This window comes from Hetaerina americana, unplaced genomic scaffold, assembly GCF_022747635.1.
Source record: "Hetaerina americana unplaced genomic scaffold, ioHetAmer1.1.p SCAF_2, whole genome shotgun sequence".
In the NCBI taxonomy this organism is placed as follows: domain Eukaryota; kingdom Metazoa; phylum Arthropoda; class Insecta; order Odonata; family Calopterygidae; genus Hetaerina; species Hetaerina americana.
The window spans coordinates 70,263,034-70,287,255 of NW_027286763.1; the positions used below are offsets into that span (position 1 = coordinate 70,263,034).

Genomic DNA, 24,222 nt, shown 5'->3' on the forward strand with positions numbered 1-24,222 from the left:
TCAACGTTTTTAATATTTCGAAAGTGACTTCGGTTTCTTGCTATTATGATTTCTGATTGTTCGGGGAAAGAATGAGTATTTGTACCTATCTGTCTTGGAATCTATCTCCCTTAGTTTATCTTTGTGGTCTGATCTACCTAAGTAGTGTGGGGCCATTAAAATTCCTTCAGTGTCATAGTTAAACTCGTTTGTTCTGAACCTTTCTAAAAGTCTAAGCCTCGCTTGTTTTCTCCGCACTTCAAGTGGTTCCCAGCCTAAATCCCCTAAGAGACCTGTCACACTTGTGTTCTTATCATAACAATTTGTAACGAATCTAGCGGATTTTCTCTGGACTTTATCTAATTCTTTTTTGCCAAATTTTCTCCCACGGATCCCAAATACTTGCGGCATACCTCGCACCGCAATCCCCGCAAACCATTTCATATATCCCACTATTTTCCCGTGGCTCAACTTTATCTTTAGTTTTATTTATGAACATTTTTAAATTTTGTTTGATGTAGAAAGCAATTCTGAATTTGTCTTTCAGGAACAATTTGCTAATTTTTTCGGGCGGGACACCATAATAGGGCAATTTTGCCCACTTAAGTTTTTCCTTAATAGTTTCCCCTGAATTGTAAAGTAGCCGCTGGGTAAAATGGGTAAGTCTTAAGGGCAATTTTACCCACTTAAGGCTTACCCATATAAACATTTTAACAATGAGTACATCAAAACATTTTATTTTTTTTCTTTATTTAGCACCTACACTCCTGCGGAGCATTATGTTGGCGAAAACAGAGGCTGAGCATTTTCTCAATAATATCACGGAACGTGAGGCTACAGAAGGTATTTGTGAGCACGTAAATTAAAATTCTAAGGAGACATAGAATGCTCATGCTACTGCAATATTAAGATTTGTAGTAATTTAAATAACGCGCTACCTACTGCTGTAGAATAGCTGAATTTTTCGAGCTTAGATGGCAGCACCAATCATGCCGTATTGTGCAAGCTCGTTCGCCTTCCGACGCATATCGTAAATCATTGATTGAAACCTATCATCGAAATCTTTCTTTGCATAGCGGTGATAACTTCTTCTATTATTATTTTATTTTAATTTTGTGTAATCTACAAAGGTATTACTTCCAAAATCATAATTTAGAAGGCCCATGGAAACAATGGTGCATTACAAACGCCGCACTAACCATTAAGCCAAGATTTTTTACTTGCTGTGAATGGTCTTTCCTCCTCACATTGCTTTAATTGGATTGGACCTAATGGAGTAAGAACAAGGTGTAATTGTCACTGGAACCTTAAGGGCATTTTTTGCGCATTATTTATTATTGTATACAATATTTTTTCATTTTTATTCACTATTTTTTCTGACAAGTATCGTCGTTAATGTATCTTTAAATTTAATATGTGATGCTGGCAGATAAATATAAACACTTTCACTCATTTTAATTTTGCACGTGTTCTTCAAGTGGAAATGAAACATCTTGGTCGTTGAAAATTTATTTTTCGCGGTGCAAATTGCGGCAGCATACGCAGCGCCCCAAAGTATGAATTAATACCCTCCCAACTACTTGCAGGTTTAGCTGCCGATCTCATCCCCACTCCACTTCCAATTCTGAAGTAGCAGAATATCAAGGCCGTAATGAATCCACGAGTGAATGATTTGCCGCAGCCAGTACAATATCGGGGAGATAAGAGGCTGCGGTAGAAGGATAAACCACCGGCATTGCGGAAGAATTGCAAGAGAATTACTCAGGAAAACATAATGGATTTCGTTTTAAGCAGTCTAGATTCGATCTCCGAATTGCCAAGGTGGTCGGTAGCTGTGATACTTGGGACCGGCTTTGTAACGTATTATCTTCAGACTGCCGTTAAGGTAGATACGGTTCAATCTAGATTTGTGCCGTGATTTATAAATTTACACTGATGATACATTTAAGATAAGTTTTTAGAATATTTGAACAACAAACCAGCGTGCTCATTCACACTTATACTCCTTGTAGAAACCAATAATTGCCTGCTCAAAAGGTCGATTCAGAAACTATTTAGAAACCAACGTGCCGATTCTGAGGGAGAAGTATTGGCCGACAGTGTGGTGCTTCGAATCACGTATTCAGACAGTTTTGGCCAGCGTCCTTCGTTCCAGTATTCTTCCAGATATTAATTATAGGAGGTAAGTATGAACAGTGCTTCTACTGTGATCGTCTAATATTCATTAATTTCAAGAATGTAGAACAACTGTAGCATTGGTGCATAATCATGGAAAGGGAAAACAGTCTTAGACACCCTGCTAACATAATTTGGTACCTGAAAATGAGTGCAACATTTCCTGCGTATTTACATGGCCATGTATAATTATTGGTATAGTTTAATAATGTATATAACATGTCCAAAGTTGCAGAGAATGATTTTAGTAAAAATGAAAGGTGTGAGACGTGCGACAGCTAAACAGCTGTCCTTTGCCTCATGCGTTATTGTAGGTGGGACTAAGGTTGATAAGATATCTAATGGGCAGTGCTTACCCTGCATTGAATGGCATTAGTAGTGGAACTTTAACACAAACCATCGGTAGGTGACCTGTAAATGTGTACTGGTTATCGGTCTTGGGTGAGAACTTTCTATTTCTAAATAATTGTCGATTTAACTCGGTAGTTGAGGTCATATATTTTCCAAAATTACCTCAGCTTTCACATATGTTACATTCCTGAAATAATTACCATATTAGGTGAAGGTTACTAGGTGAAGTAACACAGATATATTTTTCTCGTATGCTTTATACGATAACACTATTTAATGAATGTAAGGAAAATATTAATAAATCCATTCAATTGGTAAAGTATATCATAAGCATTACTCAAATGTATAATTAAGCTCTAACTGAAACATTGGAAGTGATAGTAGTTTAATTTTTATGCCCCTAGAGCTACTTTACACAGAGTCTGTATTAAGAAGAAGGAAGGAAATGAAATATTGTTATGGCTTCAGGGTTTTTTCAGTATTAAGATCTCTCCATTTATCTAGAGCTTCGCCTACTGCTTCGTATTGGTTACAAATTGTCAGAAGATGCCGATCAAGTGTGAGTTATGGGTCAAGTTCGAGGCATAACCGAACTCACAATTGTGTGCAACAGAGAATGTGTTTTTTAATAAAAGTAATTAGGGTTAATGCCAGCCTTAAAACATTTTTCTGGTCATTCAATTTTTATTTACATTATGTTATCTTTTTTATTCTCTACAGAGAGATTTTGAAACTGAAAGATGGAGGTGAAGTGGCACTTGACTGGATGGAGAATGAAGAAGGAAATGAAAAATCACCAGTTGTTATCATCTTGCCTGGGCTAACAGGGGCTAGCCAAGCAGAATATGTGAAAGGCTTAGTGAGGGCTGCTTGCCAAGAAGGTTTATGCTGTGTTGTTTTTAATAACAGAGGTCTAGGAGGTGTACCACTAAAGGTAATTACTTTCCCCTCAGGAAACAGTGTGTGCCCGTGTTAAACATTTTCAATGCATTGAAATCTTACTCAAGATGGCAATCCATCCATCCTTACAATTTAAAGACCATCTTGGAACTCAAGATTGTACAATTATTTTACCACTTTAAATATGCATGAAGTCCATAACTAGTTATTTTACTAAACTATAGTTTTGTACAGAGTTTAAGACATAAAATATGGTAGTATAAGGTATGTATTCTAGATTTTTTCTTTTCGAAATACCAAATGAAATATTACTGTACACATTTTTAGTCAATAACAAAAACAGCCCGCATGATATTTCAGTTTTCATTTTATTATCCAGAAAAATGCAAAGTATTCATGTCATAGCATGATATCTAAATGGTAAAGCATTAGTTTTAAAGTCATATTTGACCTGATAATCACCTTAAAAATACAGATGATAAAAAAGTCAATCCCATTTTAATTAGGTACTATTGTCATAATAATTATGTCTTTTATTGAATGATATAGAGTTAAATTGAATCAGTAGTCCCTTTGTAAACAGGGAAGATGAATATTAATATTGCTCCAAATTCAGTATGCAAGGTAATTGTGTTCTCTTAGAAGAAATCTTCATGGATTAAGCTAGTTATGTAGGGTCTTCCCCACTCTTTGTTTATATTTGAAAGAGTGAGGATTCCATGTTAATAAGCGAATTGCTAAATTTGATAATGCGAGCAAGAGATTGGAATAGCTAAGTGCAATTAATATATATCAAGAAAGTCAATCACAATAAGTTAGCCTAAAATTAACATCCATCAGTGGTTTTGGTGTATAAATTGAAATGTAATTTGTCATCAGAAACCATATATAAATATATTGAAGCATCATAAAATGGGACATACATCTACCTTAAAGAGCACCTTCCCTTTCATTAAGTAATAATCTAATGAATAATCTAATGAATCTCTTGAAATGTAGGAATACTTTTTTTAATCATAATACTGCTTTTTTACATGTAATATTCTTTTTATTGGGCCAATTTATCTTTTATTAGATCTTATATAATGTCAGAAAAACTGGAAAGTAGTTCATCAAAGAGAATTAATGCTCTCTATTTAGTTTTATCATGAAAATTATAATTTTGTGACCAGATCTGATGATGATGTTCAACATGGAAACCTCGGTCATCATTGAATAAAATTCTGTGGAATTAAAAAGTGATAGTTTTTCATTATAAAATATAATATACTCCATTAAGCTATGTTTCAAAGAATCAATTGTATCTGTATTTAGTGTTGGATCAATAAGTTATTGCATGCTCCTTTAGGCCAACATTTCTCATAAATATGATTTTTGTTTAATTAAATATTAGAGCATTTATGTTCTTTTTCAAGGTTCCATAAGTAACATTCTTGGGTAAATAAAGGCCAGGTACAGCCTTTTCACACTATATTTTTCTGTGATGAATTTCAGGTTATTGTGAATAGACTATGTAACTGTTTACACTAATGTAATCTTACACTAATTATGATCACATTCTCTCATTTAATCAATAGACTCCTCGAACTTATTGTGCCTGTGATTTTGAAGATCTATCCGAAGTAGTTGACCACATTAAAAGCATTTGCCCAGATGCTCCTATTGGGGCAACGGGCATCTCAATGGGAGGGTATGTTTATGTAATTTTCCATGTATTTAAATGTTAACATCTCAATTTAGTGTGAAGGCAAAGTAATAATAACCAGTTGTAAATGTTTGATTTTTGCATTCATAGGCTGATTTTAGGAAATTACTTGGCTGGAGAAAAAATATCCCAGGCATCTAAGAAATTAAATGCTGCTATGGGAATCTCAGTGCCATGGAATGTATTTAAAGGCTCAGAAAGTATTGAGAAACCATTGTTAAATCTGCTCCTTAATCGCCATCTCGTGGGAAATCTTTGCCGGACCATAGAAAGGTGATATTTGTGTATTAATGAAAGTAATGGGTGTTAAATTTTTAATATTCATCTTTTGCGATGTGATGTAGACTTTGGGTAATAGGTAAATGGTCATTCTTTGCCATAAAAATATCTTTTCTTTTAATTTTGTATCATGTTTTCATGCACCTGACAATTTGGTAGCCCAAAGGGTCATGGGCGAGATTCTGCATCTTGGCTTAATCTGAATTGAAGGTCACTTTGCCTCAAGGTTGCATCATAACTGTCATTAAAATTTCAAATCAAAAAATTTTTTGCATCACATGTCTCAACCTTCATGCAATATGATGATGACTTTCAACCCTCATTGGCTCACACAGTTCTGTTGATATGACTCTGTTGCAGGAGTTTAAGAACACACATAAGCATGTGGTTTCTATATTGATCCATATTTTATTGTAATAAATGATGTTGCATATGGTATAAGCAATAAGGAATTTTAAATTTTAGGGCTAATAGCAAATTATTGAAGAGTTTTTTGATAAATGGTGGTCCAGTGGCTAAAGCAGGCTCAGGGTCAGTTCTTGGTTATTTTTCCAACCCTCAGCTTCACCCAAACTATATGAAATTTTGGGTATCGGATCTTTCTCTTCTTATGATACCAAAGGCATCATAGGAAAAGAAACTAGCTTATGCCTTGCCTGTTTTTTGAGTTTCACATTCCATAGGGCATTAAGTAAGCTCCATGTTTGCTTAAACCAAGCCAACCTCGGGCCAATAACTGGTGGTGGGTAGGATTTGATGCAATCCCCCCAACTGTGTGATCATTTCCTGCAGTACTACTGCTTATCATTGGTGACCAGAGTAACTATCCTCTAACTTAATTAAATTACCACTTTTGGAAAGACCCCCATTTTCTAGAAGGCGTGTGGCATGTTAGTGCTTGTTATTTGGATTAGGTTTATTTATATTTGAAGTAGGTGTGACAGTGTTCTGGAATGCTGTTTTTTCAACTCAAATAGTTTGGCATTTAGTTTTGCAGTGTATTATTTACTTATTTTTGTAAAGCAGCATTAATGCATTGTTATTATCTTTGTTATTTTCAATTTTGGATCATCCCCAGCAGAAGATTTCATAATATCTTAATTCTGGAAAGGCAATGACAGATTGTCTTGAAATGTTGGGTTTGAACTGAAATATTTGGATGAAATGCTGCAAAAGTCCAGGATAAGTTCAAAAAATTATGTAATTTTGCACAGTATTTTTACTACAAACAGAAAAGGATGCATTAAGGTTGAACTTAAATGGAAAAAATTGGAATATAAATGCTTTCTCAAAGGAGAATAGTTACAGTTTTGATGGAAAGGGAGCAAACAATTCATAGCATTCATGCGAGATATGTAGCACTGCCATACCTTAATGGCTGGTATCATCATCAGTAATAATCATCATTCTTTTATCAATCAGAACTCAAGATTGTATTTTTGAGCATGAAACTTTAGCAAAACTTATTGCAGAAAAGCGTTTTTATATTGGTAGCAATTCATTATAGTTACAACAGCAACCATTGTATTGAACCTGAATGGGATGCTAATGATATTTCTCCCACTTTGCAATAAATTTGGAAAACTCAAAAACTTGTATATTTGAAAATTCACGGTCACAAACGGAATTTTTTAACTTTTACCTAGATGACTTTCAGGCCATAAACATTACTCTAAAAATAGCAAATGAGTGCAATAAAAAATAATTATTTTTTACACTCTAAATCATTATCTAACTAGAGGATGTTGAATAATAGTATCCAGTTAGCATAAATGATGAAGGTTTTGATTATGTTTTTATAGAATTAGGAATGACTAAAAGATTATCTGTTTCTCTTTTTGATTTATTGTGAGATTTTCTATACACCACATGTTCAGGGAAAGTGTTTACCAAAATTCAGTTCCAATTAAGTATGAAATGCTTGCATTTTATGAAAAAAACTGTTCCCTTCTGACCATTAAATCTATTTTATATTTGCCAAAAGAACTATGTAATATAAATTTGTTTCCTACAATTGTTATTACCTTCAATTAACACAGACATATGGCTTTAATTCATCTAATGTCCCTAAAACAACTACATTCAGCCTTGCCATTGATTTATCCTGAATTGCTTCACTATAAGAGTTATCAACCAGATTTACCTGCTTAATTTTTTCTTAATTTTTTTTTTATCTTTTTTCTCTATCTCAATAAATGCTCATATTTTGGATTAAATTGCATTTTACTTGGAAAATTTTAATGTGCCCTGAAATATTGTTTAGTAAGCAAAATATTTTGTCAACATTTTAAAGTTGAAAATTATATTGTAAAATTATGTATAGTTATTTCATGATACTGAAGTTTATTTTCAAATATTTAACAGGTAGTATATCCCTGCAAATTCAGAAAAGAAACAAAAAATATATTAATTGATAAATAGTTAGTGTATGTATTGAAACTTTGATCCAAATTACCCTTGAAGCTTATGGCACCCATCAAAATATTTGTGTAACCGAAATGGTTAATCTCTTCATGTATCCTGCAAATCTTTCACAAACATTCTGTCAAAATGTGCAATATCACCCTTTTCTTTTTTCACCATTATTATTTGCCATTAACACTCATTCTACGAAATTGTTTTCTTCTTCTTCTCCTCTTCAAATATGGTCGCTTTCATTGTACATATATTTGCCTTCAATTTCCTTCCCCTTTTCCATGAATCTTTCCAAAATCTAAAGTTCTCCAGGATTTCTTGTTGATCTGTTGGGGACTCAATCAGGGATACTGTGTTGTTGAGGTGTAGGAAGACCTAAATACTTATATGTCTAATTTTGCAGGGGCATTGGTTTAAAAATTAGAGCAGCTGGAACAGTTAACGTATCTTAGAAGTGTTTTGGACCAAAATGGTCAAAGTAGTAGGGACAAAGCACAAGAATTGCTGTAGGAAAAAAAGCTTCTCAAGTAGTACGGCATTGATGACAGGAAAGTTGAGTTAGGGTGTTAAGAAAAGGCTCATTCAAACTTTCATATGGATCATAGTTATGTACTGTGTGGAAACATACTCATTGATGCAGGGTGATAGGTGCAAATTGGAGGCTTTTGAAATGTGGGTGTGGAGAAGGTGAAGTAGACAGAAAGGAAAGCAAATGAGGAAGTCCTGGGTATGGGGGGTAGAAATCATGAAGAGACATGAAAAATTGATGAAAACCATATGCAATGGTAGTGGGATGTTGAAGAATGTGCTAGATGGGAGAATGTTAGGCACACAAAGAAGGGGGGCAGGAATGAGATTGGGAAGTTGGGCAGATTAAGGGTGGAAGGAATTATACCAAGGTGAAGAGGGGTTTGTTTGTAGAGTAGGATTTTGGGTTGTGTTTTGTTAAGCTAGTCAAAATATTTATATGGTAGTTGTGTTCATTCAAAATATACCTTCACCAGTATATTACCTGTAATAATAAATGCCAGTATTATGCGCTTTGAGGCACCAATTGCTACTCTTCAGTACAAATTGTACGGAAGCCCAATATAGCCATGCTTTGTTGAGCTAAATGTATTTTTCCATGAAAATAATTAAGTATTAAAATATACCTCATGATAACATTATTTGTGTGCCAACCATAAGTTTATTGTATTCATTTGGTGCATACAGAGTAATGTATAATTGTATCACAGGAATACTAGATAAACACATGCATATTGTACATGACATAGACTGAGCAGTGTAGGTATGACATATTTTGTTGGTGTTTTCAGATTCAAAATAATAATGCTCTATTTACCTGGCACACATGTAGAAAAACATCTTGATGGCTTCATGATAAATGTCCAAAATATTTGACATATAAATATCACTACATGAAATTAAATAAATAGGATTGTCTTTTTTGTGAGTCAATTAGGTTTTGTTCAAATCTGAATTATTATGTAGATTTTGTTTGGTAGGTAACCTTTTCTGTTGTATCTGATAATGGAGAGGCTACTGTGTTTAATATAGCAATAAATTGTGTGATTACTGCCTATGAATAAATTAATCAATGGCAGTATTTTATTTTATTTATAGAATTCCTGGATGCAGTCATTTTATTAATTGAAAAAGAATATCTATGATAATTATAGTGTTATACACCACAATATAATATAGATAAAATATTACTAGTGTTAATATTGTATCTTGTAAATGTTATCACCATCAAAAAACTGGAAAGCCTCACTTGATATTTTAGGCATCAAGGTAACAATAAATCAAATATCCAGGCCTTAAATACCAAATTCAATCTAGCATACCTCAAGAATTTAAAATTTCTTGGCGCATTTTATTTCAAAAAATGGTTTTAGAAAAAATTTTCATAATTTTTAGAATCAGATATTTAGTTTTGAACAACTATTTACCTTTCTCCGGATTAAAATTTATGGAATTAATTTAATTGAAAGGTACATTAGAATCAGCATGTACTTCACATTAAAGTACTTCTGAGAAAACAATGTGATGCAGAGAATGTGTTTTTAATTATAGTATTTTCATTTTCAGGGGTGGTAAGCACTTAGAGGTGGGACCATGGGATTTGGATAAAGTACTAAAGGTACTATTTAGATCCATGACTATTAAAGTTTCTCAGTAATTAATTGTCAAATTTTCTTCTTTATGTACTTGTAATTAATGGCATGAATATTTTTAAATGCTATGGTGGCCTGCTTTAAATTCAATAGCCCCAATAAAGGTTTCTATGTTCTCATTTTGTTCAGTTGTTAATATAATAATATAGAATTTGATTCTGATAAGCTTTTGCATTTGAATGAATAACTTTTGCATAATAAGCTTTTTTGATTATATTTATTAAAGTAAAAGTAGTGGTGATTTTTATGAGTATGTAAAATAATGTTAAATTTATTGTATAATCATTCCAGAGCCAAACAATTAGGGAGTTTGACTCACATTTTACAGCCAAGCAGTTTGGTTTTGATACTGTAGATGACTACTATGCAGCTGCGACACTTCACAACAAATTACATCACATTCAAGTTCCAATGTTATGCCTCAGTGCTGCTGATGATCCTTTCCAACCTTATGAAGGTATGTGGGTGAACTCTTGAAGGACTATATTCAACAGAATCAGGCGAGATATAGTGGAAGTTCGTCTTTCTGAGAAACAACTCTGCACTTTTCCTCAGATTTATTGTAACGCACAACGTGTTTCAGTTCTTTGAACCATCTTCAGGTACAAGACAAGATTCAACAAGTGATGCATCATATTAATACCCGTTTGAGGAAGAGGGGGAGGTGGAGAAAAGAGTGAGGAGTAAGGTAGGCGGGGACAAAGAGGGTCATTTTGGAAAACAAAACACTCCTTTCCTCCACATACAATCCAACTCTCAGGACCCAGGCCTCGACTTACAAAGTCATCATCTGTTCAAGTCGAAACCTAGGTCACAGAAAACAATTAATGGGTGGAAGAACAAGGCATCCTCCTTTCCGATATGAATCGCTTCTACAAAGTGACGCATCAAACCATTCTATTGTGGTAATTATTTGAGAGGACAGTGGCGGGTAAATTGTGCCCTGGCATTAGGAAGGAGGGAAGAATAAATGAGGATTAAGCAGTAAGGAGACAGCGAAGGGATAGAGGCAGGTTAAGGGATGAGGTATGAGTGATTTTAAGAAGGAAATTATCTGGGAAGGGTTGTTTGACACATACTGATAGTGAAAGGTAGAAGGGGGGGTTGGATGGGAAAATAAGCGAAAGGAGGAGTCGATAGGAGAGAGGGAGTTTCACTTTCACTGTGGAAAGGGGATTCTTAGGAGAGGAGAGTGATTTTAAAAAATGGTGATTTAAAATAACATTCCTATTTAATTTTACAATTCTGAGTTCTAAAATATCAAGTCTTTTGTCCTTGGTTTCGCAGTGAAGAATTTCCGGATTAAATTGCATGAGTGGGATAATTGTTGCAGATCTTTCTGGGAAACCATAACCGGCTCAGGGAAAGAGACTGTCCCTCCTTCCCTAATGTGTGAATTCCACATGCCATTGGGCTTAGTACTGGGTAGCCCCTACCATCACCTACCAAACTGACCTTCGGGTTGATTACTGTGTTTATGATTTGACGAGGAAAATTAAACCAGAAAATGATCTTCTAATCATTTTCAGTTCCTATTCATTTTTAGGCAATTATTAATTTTTTCTATGCAGCATATTATGGTTTCTCTGTGGTGATTGTAGAAAAGTTCCAGATAACGTCATGGTGGAGTCAGTACAGCTTTGAATCACTAAAGCTTGCATAATTTTTAATGGTTTGTCTTATAATCCAGAGTATTTTTAAATGATTTTCTAGCTAAGCTGTTTTTAATAACATAAAACTTGAATTTCTTCCGGTGATGGCATTTTTTTAACATTGCCTATTATTACGGTATATTACTTCAATGCATTAGGCGTACAACAGTAGCATCTATGACCAATGCGTTGTTCGTCTTATTTTTCTATCAAAGTGCTACCTAGAGATGCCTCAAGTGAAGGTTTATTTCAGTAGCTTTATATATCTCTCTGATTGCAACTGAGAGTGGGTTTTTTTATTACCCTTATGTCTTTTCATTTTTATGACTCCATTTAATTTCAAATACTCCATGAAATTTAATGTTTCTTATACTGTGTATGTGAGCTCATCTGCTGTATGTTTTCCGGATACTTTAAGTGTGGGATTAAATCATCTTTATCTAATATTTCTCAACCCAAGTATGAAAACGTTTTGGTGCTACTTATCAGTTTACCATATCTACAGATATTTTTTTGCCACTATCTCTTCAATTCCTTTCTCCTTGCACCTCGGATAACCACTCTCTGTAGTAAGCAACCTTGATCTTCAATAGATAGTACAAGTACATGTTTAAAGGGGTTGAAGTATTATGTGTGATTATTTTTTTCCTCATCTTGTACATTTATGTCATTTAAAAAATGTTAAAGTGAAGTTTAAAATATTTATACCTGCTGAAATTGAGCTGTACATACTGGATAAATCTGTGGAATTTGATGGTTTTTATTCATCCCTTACAGTAAGGGATTCAAAGTTGAATTTCTTATTTGAGCCACACTGTACTTTTGTTGCTTAAGAATGTCAAAAATGTGGTTTGTCAAATTGTTAGGCTATAGGCAGAGGTACTAAACTCTTAAGAGCTGTTTATATTGTTGGCAGAATATCATCTGGTGAATTGCCCTAATTTATTGTCAGTTGGTATCCCAGATATTCAGTAAGAATCCCCTTCTGTCTGATATTCTCTACCTTCTAGAGCCTTGTATGGATATATTGAACGCCATTTTTTATGTGAAATATTTAACTTCCTCTCTATTTTGAATGTATTAAATTCACAGTATTTTCACTTTATTTTTAATATTTTTTTGATGGATTCTTTTATTTTTCAGCAATCCCAATGGCAGAAGCATCATGCTTAGAAAACGTTGCACTAGCTGTCACAGCTAGAGGAGGTCATATTGGATTTATGGAAGGGTTAAGGTTGTTTCCATTGCACGAGCAGTATATGTGTCGTCTCTTCACTCAGTTTTTCAAAGCCATGCTTATCAATGGTGGAGCATCAGAAGTTTCAGGATCAACAGATGTAGCCCCACCTTAATTTATTGTAAGATCCAAGATCTGTTTTACTACTTCAGTGAAAGAAGGCATTAATAACTTCCTCATTATGTTTTTCTGTAGGACTAAGAATGTGAAGTTCTTCAACTTTTATTCATGACTTACAATGATCAGAAACAAAGTTTGTTAAGTTTCAAGCATAAATACACATTTTTCTGAAACATTCCAAAATTCCTGTTTACATCACATAACATTGCCCAAGTAATGTTAGAATGTGTTTTAGAATTCATGTTTATTCCACTGACATTATTTATTTTGTTCAAGATTTCATATATTTAAAAAAATACCTATCTTTTGTTCATATAATTTCATTATTGGTTATTAAGATGTTAATATTTAATGGTGGACTATGCTACTGACTCTTTCACTGTGGATTGATACTGATGGATTTATTTTGTTGTTACTAGGCCCTTAACAGTATGCTAATTTTAGTGACAAATTAGGTTGTGAAATATTAAATATACGCTATTAGTTTCTGTTCGAATTGACGTCAAGGTACTGCAGAATAAAAAAGCTAATGCTAATGGCCCAAAAAGGTCTATGACACCTTCAAGTAAAAATTAGTAATCATAATGTAACAATGTTCCTTAATCACTGCAAAATTGAAGAGAGAAACTTTTTCTTTCTCAATACTAAGGGAAGTTTATTGATTTCAAGAGAAACATATTGGTATTATTTGCAGTGATTGAGTGTTACTGGTAAACATTGGTCTAGAAATCTTAATTATTGATAGCAGCTACGAAAATCACAGATTTATGTCATTCATTTCCACCCATTCAATTTAAATCCACATTTAATGTCTCTAACTGAATCCAAAACTACATTTTCATTCGTGGGAGCTAGAAAATTGAATCAGTTTTTCTGTATGTTTTATCTCAACAAAAGATTTCTTCGTCATTTGAAATTGATAGAAATATTTTTTTGTTTAAGCTTTATTATTTAAATTAATGCTATTGAGTTACAAGCATCATCATTTATTTCATGGCTCTTAGTTAACGAGGAAAACATTTCTTGCTGTCGATTTTACTTTGGATCATGAAAAACTGTATAGTTATTGACTTTTATGGCTTTATTTCAAGTACAAACAAATGCACACCAAAAGAAAGCTTAAGGAAATCTGTTTTAACTTTGAAAGTCCTGCCATGATTTTATATGAATTTTCAGGCGGCCACACTTTTCCACTGATTAAAAGTACAATTAAATGTGAAATTTACGGTCGCCAATCTACACCTTTCAATAGAATAGAAGTATTTTTATATGCACTGTGTTACCTTTAATTAACTTCAATGAGGCAGAGAGTTTGTTCATTTGTTGAAAAACTCATTAGTATAGACCCATTGGCAGCTCAAAAACAAACTCATTGAGGAATTTACCATGAAAGAGCAACCTTTTGTGTTTTCTTCAGTGGGTGCATATGGATCATGTGGAAAATGTTTATCCCTTCAAAATCTTAATAGTAGATCAACACATAAGTAAAAGCTTAGCACCATATCTTAAAGTGTTCTGCATGAACTCAGGCCATTTCCAAAAGAAATTGACTTTTTTGGAAGAAATCTTAGTATATATTTTATTTGGATCACGAAATAATCTGCAGTGTAAGATATCGATGATGGATATACCAGTCGTTTCTTGTAATATTTGCATCTGTCAGCACTTGAGCATTAGGATCCAAACGTGATGGGTCATAGTTAATATTATCCATCCTTTAAATCTGATTCTACCTTGCTGTACCTAATGTAAATCAGCACTTGTATTTATGTTGCAATTTAAATTTTAGGTGACATCATCTATATTGCATGTGTATATGCCTTAAAATCATATTTTATCATTTGTGTGTTTAAAATACATCGGTTATGTGTGTATTATCTGATAAAATTTGGATTCATGCCATTTAAATTGATTTTTGAATGCATTCTGGAGTATGTTGATTAAATCACTATAGTAAATTTCGTCCATGAAATCATAAAAATTGAGGTTTTGTATGGATGAAATGATATTCCCTAGGTGGTTACATTCCAGAGAAAAATGATGTATGGCAAATTAAATTTTTAGTTAGCTCATAATTAATTGCAAAATTTGTTTATTATGTTGAGTAACTGGGTGCATCAACATCTGTTTCTACTTTCTCTGGACAGTTTTCAGATAAAATTGTTTGACTAAGATTTATTTTACTGGGTATAAAGTGAGTCTATACTGCATTCATGGGTGTGTATGATAGATATTTAGTAAAGGTTTTTGGTGAATGATGTATTTATATTCCACAGTGGAAGTGGTTCAGTGGAACTGTTTTTCCATTCATTAGTCCATTCTGTATTCATGGAATTGTTAACAATCTAGTCTTATTTTTTTGACAAATACTAAGTATTTTTGCATTTTCCTTTAAATTCAGCTTGTATATTCTCAAGGTATATCTTATGTTACCTAGCGGTGCTTCTATATTACATTAGAACACATTAAAAATTAGGTTACCAGTTTATTATAAAACCAAAGACCATAGCTTGACACTCAACCATACATTACCATTTTGCTTTATATTTTCTTGATGCCTCCATATTAAATATTAATATTTAAGTTTTGTTCTTTGAATATTTTAGAATACAATTACTCTCATTTAATCACATGCAAAAATGCAAATGTAGCCAATATATGTTTGAACTATTTCATTTCTCAGTTGCTCCATATATTTTACCAGAATAGTGAATGAATATTTTCATAGAGACTTGCATTGGCATTCCAAGCATAGAATGCTACTGGTCACTTTTTGAATAAAGTAACTTGTTTTGGGTTCTGAGTAATCCTCAGAATTTCATCTCCAACTAGATTCATAGCTTTCTACACAGTTTATTAGGTTTTTTAATACATTTGGAAAATTTAATTTCAATGTAATTCTTAGTAATGTATCTCAGCTACATTTGAAGCTTGCGTGAAACACTTCTTAAGCATGTAAAGGGCTTAGTAATAGGTTGTCATCATCATTGTACCGATGAAAAAAAAAACAATAGGACTGGTGCTTTTTCAAAAAGAATATTGCATGGATATCCATGCCATTGATTTATGCTGTAAAGAGAGGCCTTTGGAGGTGGTGTGCATCTTTGTTTGTGCATACTCTTGTGACTAATAATTTAATGCAAAGCTGACATAATATCAAAGTTCAGTAAGTTGATCAAATGTCACTGCTGCATGAAGTGACTATTTATAATTTCTTAATCCTATAATATTTAGCAGAATTGCATAGGTAGTTTTTGAGTGATTTTAAATGGCTAAAATGTAATCTTTGAAAAAGAAGCTAAGAAGTTTGCGGCTCATTGTACACATGGCAAGGAGATATCTAGTGAGATATCTTCAATTCATTTGGAAAAAATATAAGTCTGGGAATATGATTTGGTATATTTTAGAGAAATATAATATTTGCTCCCTCTATGAAATGGGATTTGTTATTAAATTGTCATCCGTCCAAAGTTGACTGGGCTCCTGTGCCTGCCCAAAACCATACCAAATCCTTTCTCTGAATAATAATTGCTCCAAAGTGCTTATTTCTTCCTCTTCTGTTTCATGAGGAGTAAAAATATTCTAAATCTGAAAGATCTTTCCTCCTTAGCATACTTCTTGGCCTTCGGGTTGAAGAATCCCAAAACTTCATGCTAATTAGGTGCTTAGTATGGCATTTAAGAGTGTTAAGAAATCAGTTGTAGGTGAATTATTTCTCTGAAAGGTGTACCAGAAGTAAAAAGTTGTGTTTTGCTTAAGAATATTTTAGAGTTTTCCATAAACATTATCTTTCTATCTTTGATGCAAGCATTTAAATTCACACTAATTCTTAACAAGTGGTACATATCAATATATATCTCTCTTATACCTCTTTACTCCCTCATTACAATTTACTTCTCCCAGGTTTGTGCTGTTGCGAAACATCTCAAGAATGCACACATTCCTATGATGCAGGTGTCTTTAATCTTCTATGGTAATTCTTTCATTATATTGCATTTAAATAAGCAATGTTTTCAAAATATGTAATGCGTACAAAGTATTTAATCATTTCTTACCAAAATTACCGTAGTATCTTATTACACTACATAACACAATAATCTATTCTATTTATCATGGACACCTGTATTTTACCAGCAAACCTGGAAATGCCTTTAGTATAGGTATTTACCCAATTTCTTGACAATACTTGCAAGGCAATCCATTTACTAAGGTAGAATGAAGGTTGTTATTATGATTATGCATACAATGTAACTTGGCATGGTGGATTCTTAACAGTTTTAGTAGTTGATTAAGTGCTTCCTATGCATTGCAAATGTTAGTGGAATTCTTTTAGTTGTGAAGTTCCTACAATGCCTAGACCTTTTGGCATTCTGTTGTGTCGAGGTATCTAAGTCCAATGTAGCTCATGCAATGTGTGTTGTAGAGCTAAGTTTTGTGTCGAATCCACTTGTGGTAAAATTTTTGGAAACTTTGATTATATGGAATTTGGTATCTTTCTATTGTTGTTGTGCAAAAGGTATCCCTTCACATATCTTAAATGTCTGCCATCACTGCACAAATGTGAACCACATTCGTTCATACGTTAGGTGTTCAATTGATCATCTGGACCAAAAACTTTGGAGTGAATCCTTTGCCAATGTTGGTTATTCCAATGACTATAATTGTAATTTCTTGGTTTTAATTATAATTTTATGCACAGTTGTCAGCATGACTGAATTATGGTGAGAACCGCCGTTGTGAGAGATAATATTCATTCTCAGTGAAGGTAAAATTTTTATGTGCACAAAACTTGACAGCTGAGGGAAAAACAGTTTTAAGGAACTTCATTGCATTGTATCTTTTATTTTAAAGATACTGACTGGCAGTTTTTCCATAATATAATTGTAGTTTTAGGACTGTATGCATATCAATTATTACCACACAAGGCATTAGTGTTAAATATGCTTCAAATAGTGCATCAAAGGGGTGAGTTTTATTGAATTGTTGGTAATGTTTGTCTCTTCCTCTCAGGGATAAGATAAATAAAGCATATAAATAGACATGGCAGGTATACAAATAAATATTATAGCTAAACCATAGTATTTAAGGTCCAAAAATCCATTGTTTGAGATGTTGTGAAAACCATAAGTTGCCTTCAGATCAACGACAAATTTTTGTATTTGGATGCTGCTGTTTTATAGAAAAAGTGTTTGAGGTTATGGCCATGCTAAACACAAATCTTCACCTGCTATTGTGAAATCGTTTCATTAATATCTGGTCAAAATATTTTTCCTTGAGTGTCCCATGTATTTTATATTGTTTTTGTTAAACCCTATAGATCTGGGGTGCTCAGATTTAAGAAGCCTTGGTGTTCTTTATATATTTAATATATATAGAGATCCATCTTAACCCCTGAATTTCTTTGGAGACTGTCTACCTTAAAGTATCAGACAAGCAGCAGAGGCAAATCACCTTCTATATAACCAAATCTGAAATATGTACGTAACCGAAAGCTGCAATGATTGATCCGTCTCAATCGATGGGCTCTGTGCACCTCAGCTGTAGATAAATGTTGCAACTGTTACTGTTTTTCTGTTGCATTTCGAAATTGAATCCCCAAATGTGTGGTAAAGTTATCTGTAGCACTTGTTATCATCATATGTTGTGGATCTTTCATCAAAGCTTCAAACTTAAAAGTACCTTAAAACTTTTTTAAGTAAATTATCTTACAGTTTTGTTTAGGTTTCAAAAGTATGCATATTTTTCATTGGATATGCAAGTAGTCAATGGTAGTGTTAGCATATTGAGAAATTATTGAAGGTCACAACATTATTGTTGTTCAGGGTTTGTCAGAAAATGGTGAAGAATGCTAATACATCATGGAACTGCATGCATAGGCATAATTTTTGTAGTTTTTACACATTTCCTGTACATTTTTCATAATCAGGCTATGTACTGCATTTGAATTCATTTAGATCGCTGTTCAAATGAACGAAATACATTATCTAGGCTTTTCTGAAGTAGATCCAAGTATGAAGTAATATAATGTAGGATCATTGCTTAAAAAAATAGCCATATGATATGTAGTTGACTTGAAATTTGTATCTAGATTGTCAAATTGAAGAGCATTATAATGTTTATGAATTATGATGAAGTTATTAGAGGCAAGTGTACTGAATACATGCAAGGCCTGATTTCCTTTTAAAGTTTATGCACCATGTTTTGACAAAACTGTCTTTTGTTGTGTTTAAAATAATGTTAAATGGTATTTGTGAATGAGTGTTGATTTCTGGATGGTGGGTTAATTTTAATGTCCTGATTTATTCATGTTTTGGTAAAGAAGTATTTAACCCTGTTTTCAGTATAATATTTCAAAATCCCATTGATGACAAAGTGCACAATAATGAGATGGCATTAAGTGCTATGCCGGTGCTACACTCTGAAATTGTGATAACAGATGACAATTATTTGTATCAAAGTTGTATTTTAAGTTAATTTATTGGCTTGTTATTAAGTGCTGTACATAGTTTTGAAACACTATTGGCCCCCCTGCTGTTATTGATCAATGTTGTGTTTATTTTTGTAAACTGTTTACAATGTCCATAGGAAAGTTTTCACCAAGAGGTTGTTATACAGTTGATCAGTGTTACGTACTTGATATTGATTAAGAGTTAGGCCAAATTTGATTTACTGAGATGACATCGAAGCATGTTTTATACTAATTGTTGAAACTTGTCTTTTGTTCAAAATTGATGATATTTCCTTCAATTACACACTGTTGCTGATTACAAATAAATTTTTACAAGTTGTAAGTTGGACAGTGTAGACTTCAGTTTTTAAATAAATGCCTAGTGAAAGTTTAAGATTGAATCTCATTTAGTGATTTCACTTTTTTGTTTATCAAGTTTATAAGAGACTTTAAGAGATATTGTGTCCATATGCCATTCTTGTTTTTTCTGCCATTGTGTTTAAATAAGTAAATTCTTGAACCTGCCTGGGAAAATATAAAACTAGCTACAGATTTTTACTTTATGTATTGAAGATTGTTAAGTATTTATAGTAATGATTGTTAAGATTTTTGGAAATCTACATACTATGTTTTTATCATTGTTAGCTGTAGCCTTCCTACTTACGGTATATCTGATGGGGCCTGCCTCTACGAACTAATCACCTTGTAAGCTCCCAAGTTACATGACCCAAAAAATCCTTGAATCTCATACTAAATATTACAAAAACTCATTATTTTGTTCTGCATACTTTCTATATCCTTAAATTCCTTTTGAAATGCCTATTCTACTCCTCACTTGCCTCGCGTTCCCAGCATTCACTCCTATATTACTGCTTTCAGCATTCAACCGCCTCTCAGAATCTCCTGCATCCACATTTCTCCTACCCTTTCCTTCAATTTCTCCTAACAACTATCTCTTATTCCCATGGCTTAGATGGAAGAAGGGACTGTCACAATCTCATCCAAATAAAGTCAATTTATTATAATTATTATTCCCTACCGTAAATATAATTTAGTCATTGGTTTTCCTTTCATTTGTTTTATTTTTCCTTTCTTCTCCACATTCCTGTCTCAAAAACCTTAAATGTTTGTTATCTTGCTTTGATGATCAACTTTGGTAGCTTTTTAAACTATGCTCCAAGTTTAAAGTTTTCACCAGTCTTTTCCATGTATTTTTTCCATGTATTTCCAAGGCACATATTGTCCGCTCCTGGTTCTTTGTAAATGCATCTTCACATAAATCAGCAACGTTGTTGTATCCTCAACAAATGGCAAAATGTTGAGGGAAATTCGATGATTTAATTATTACATCAATGTATTTATAATAATCCACCATTAATGGTTTATTTGAGGATACTAATGGATGCGATCATGAAATCAGAACTATCCAAACCTGTCAATTTTTATTAAGTTTAATGTCAAAGGGTATTAAGTATTATGCACTTACCCTAGCTATACCCTCTTGAAATGCCATAAAAACTGAATGGTCTATGAGAACAGCTCTTTTCAGGATCGGTGAAATAATATGGTATTGGGAAAAAGATATTGCACATTAATTTACTTTGATGCCAATAGCCCACAGTCAATATCCCTTTGTTCTCACAAAAAATCAAAATTGTATTGATTTCCTCTCCAACTCATATATTTCAAACAGTGTGGGCATTACTCAAAGGGTATTATTGAACGAGTATCGTACAGTGGAACCTCGTACAACGAGCATAATTCGTTCCGCGATCTTTCTCGTAAAGCGAAACACTTTTTGTGAAACAACTTTTCGCATAAAAATTAATGTATAATAAAATACAATAATGCGCTCCAAGCCGAAAAAAATACTCGAGTAAATGATTTAGTCAAAGTAAATTATATTCTGTTTAGAATCGTGGACCATGTTCACCTTTTCTTCTATCGCGGAACGAAGCAACCGGGAATGCGAACTCGATTTGTAAAAGCGAAAGAAAACCGAAATAAATAGATTCTTATTTATCATTAGTACCTAATTTCTTTTTACTAGAAAGTTATCTGGAAGCATTTGTTTTTGTCAACGCTTCAAAATTTTGTAAAAATGCGACTTTGAATCATCATTACATAAATTTCTGCATAATAGGTAATCTGCCGGTTAAGGTAGGTTTTTGGATGGACACAGCTACCAAATAAATATTTTGTGACTCCTAACAAAACAAAATCCAGTACTTACTCTACAATAGGTCCCTCTTCACCTCTGAGTACTTTCTTCATCCCTTCCAACATCCCTATCCTGTTCTTTCCGTTTCCTCGTTTGCCTAACATCCTCCCCTCTATTACAGTCTTCAACTTCCCACTGCCGGTCAATACCCCCTTCATCCACTTTTCCTGCCTCCATAGGATTTCTCCCAACAAACCTCTCTCTTCGCCCACCATACCAAGTACTTCCTCAATTGTTTTCCTCTCGGTCCATTTCAAGTAGCTGTGTCCATCCAAAAACCTACCTCAACCTGTAGATTACCTAATAATAATGATAAATTTCTGCCACACGTCGCCATTTAAAAATGTGCTCATCAGGGCGATACGCCTCGTACGCATGGTACGATGCAATAGTTTCCCGTGATCTCCAAATTAAATTTATACTGCTGCTGTGGAAAAAACACTTCTTGAAGGCTCGTGGAATTTCTGAAAGTTAAACAGATAAGGATTTAATATCCAATTAGCCGCTTGCATTTGCGCAAAATAGCAGGGTGAGATTGGCTCGTGGCCGAGCAGTGGATTCTCTTCTACTGTGGCGTTTAGAAATATAAGTTTGCTTTCGCATCTTCTTCCAGAAGGAAACCATCTCGTCATAATTCAAAACCTTTCCGGGCTGGTAACCCTTAGAATCTACAAGTTTCTTGAAGTCACGGCTTAAGTTTTCTGCCGCCTTTGGCTCATAGCTTGCTGCTTCATCATGCCTCACCACGCCGTGGATGCTGGTTGCTCTCGTAAACTTCTCGAACCACGCATGGCTCTCCTTACATACTTCATCAAACGCTGATGATTCATTTTTTCTGGGCCAGTTTTTCATTTAACTTTAAAGAGTACTATGACTCTTGATTAACATTGATAATCGTTTTTCCTTAGTAAAGCACTATGCATGTATGCCATGCAAAATTTATTTTTTCATCTCTTCACATTATTTAACAGCTCTTGTTCAGACCGAATTACTCTACTCTTCTTTTTCTCTCCCTCTTCACTGAGCACCTTCTTAAGTTTTCATTTCTGACTCAGCCTTCAGCATCTCACTTATATCATTATCTTATCAATCCACTTACTCTTTCCTCTTTGAATATTCCAGTCCACCCTCACCATATCTTAATGCCTCTTTATCCATCTTCCACTCTACCTACATCATTTTCACCTACTCCAAATCAGCATCTTAAAAGCAGCCAATCTCTCTCTCTCTCTCTCTCTCATCCTCTTTCTCAAGTGTCGGCGTTGTTGGTGTGTTTTGCCATGCTTCTTTTCTAAGGGTATGCTTATCGTTACTTTCAGAACACTGGTAATCAACTCCCCGTTTATGTTGAACGCTTCGTTCATTAAATCATTTCTCCAAATTTCTCTTGGGCGTCGGCTGAGGGGTTCATGACTCTAACCTTGTATTTTCAAGCTCGTAAATTTCGGATAAAATGTCGTTGATGGTGTTCACCAGGCTATTTAAATCTACCAAGTATAGATACCGAAAGAAATGGCAACCCATAGAAAAGGATTAGGATGAAAAGAAAGGTAATAATGGGTGATGAAGGTTTGATTGGTTGTTTACCCCACCCCCTAGATTCTAACTGACTGGCGTCCATGTCATAACCAACTAAATCAATTTTCATCCAAAATACTTTCTAAAAGCATTAGCTGTTCCGTATATTCTAATTTAATGATCTAATATGTCAATGTCAACTACAATTAAACCTGTGAATAAGATTCTCTCTTCTATCACATTCCTGTGCATCATACATAGTTATCTGTCTGTGAGACACAGTCTCCGACAATACCATAGATATAAATCATGCCAAAGATAAGTATCTTAGGCGTGATTTATATCTATAGCATTGTAGGATAAATGTAGACCAGACCTTTTTTATTCCACAATAATACTGTTTGCGGTTGAAAATGCTATTACCGAATGATTGTTTGAGTGATGAGAGGTAAAAAAAATATCAAATGTAAATGTAGTCTAAGTGTGGAGTGTATCAGGTAATTGAAGTGCGTTTGCGGTAAAAAGAATAAGGGCAGAATGAAGAATGAGCGGGAAGTGAAAGAATATGGATTGAATGCCTAAGTAATACGGTAATCGATGACGAAAAAGTAGTCATGTGGATGAGAGTCGAATCACCAAACAGGTGTATGAGAAACAACGGTACCTAGATAAATCATCACAGAGATGTCCAAACCGAAGATTAATAGAAGGTAAACAATAGCAAATATGAGTGCGACAGGGAAAATGAACGCTTGCAGGGGTAGATTAGATTAGAATAAAGAAATTGGTAAAAGAGCGGGTTTTCGTAATCACAAACTGAAAGCAGTCGTTTTTGTAAATTTTTCAACCCTGAAACGGTCTGACGTGAAGCGTTAATTTCAAAATTCTCGTAAATGTATCGACACATTAAGCTCTCACTCACTCATACATGCGTATCTTACTCGAGGTGGCCAATATCTTGCGGCATCACGTGGCTGGTTAAAAGTTTGTCGTCATTATTGAGTTGAGGGCATGGTTAACTAATCGAATCTTTCCATGTGAG

At 33.8% G+C, this 24,222-nt stretch overlaps 1 protein-coding gene across 1 annotated transcript; it reads left to right on the top strand.

Moving 5' to 3' along the window:
- Positions 1–1,070: 1,070 nt before the first annotated feature.
- Positions 1,071–19,909, top strand: Hydr1 (phospholipase Hydr1). Its single transcript, XM_071585226.1, has 9 exons — positions 1,071–1,255; positions 1,566–1,864; positions 1,992–2,161; positions 3,226–3,439; positions 4,983–5,095; positions 5,201–5,383; positions 9,899–9,950; positions 10,276–10,441; positions 12,780–19,909. The coding sequence occupies exons 2-9, from the start codon at positions 1,754–1,756 to the stop codon at positions 12,986–12,988; spliced, it is 1,218 nt and encodes a 405-aa protein (XP_071441327.1). The 5' UTR covers positions 1,071–1,255; positions 1,566–1,753; the 3' UTR covers positions 12,989–19,909.
- Positions 19,910–24,222: the final 4,313 nt, after the last annotated feature.

What these genes read in the sequence shown, in the direction of transcription:
- Hydr1 (XM_071585226.1), top strand. Translation starts at nt 1,754, where the DNA reads ATGGATTTCGTTTTAAGCAGTCTAGATTCGATCTCCGAATTGCCAAGG. An exon ending in TAGGAGGTGTACCACTAAAG is followed by an intron (nt 3,440 to 4,982) that starts GTAATTACTTTC and finishes TTTAATCAATAG; the next exon opens with ACTCCTCGAACTTATTGTGC. An exon ending in ATTTGGATAAAGTACTAAAG is followed by an intron (nt 9,951 to 10,275) that starts GTACTATTTAGA and finishes TAATCATTCCAG; the next exon opens with AGCCAAACAATTAGGGAGTT.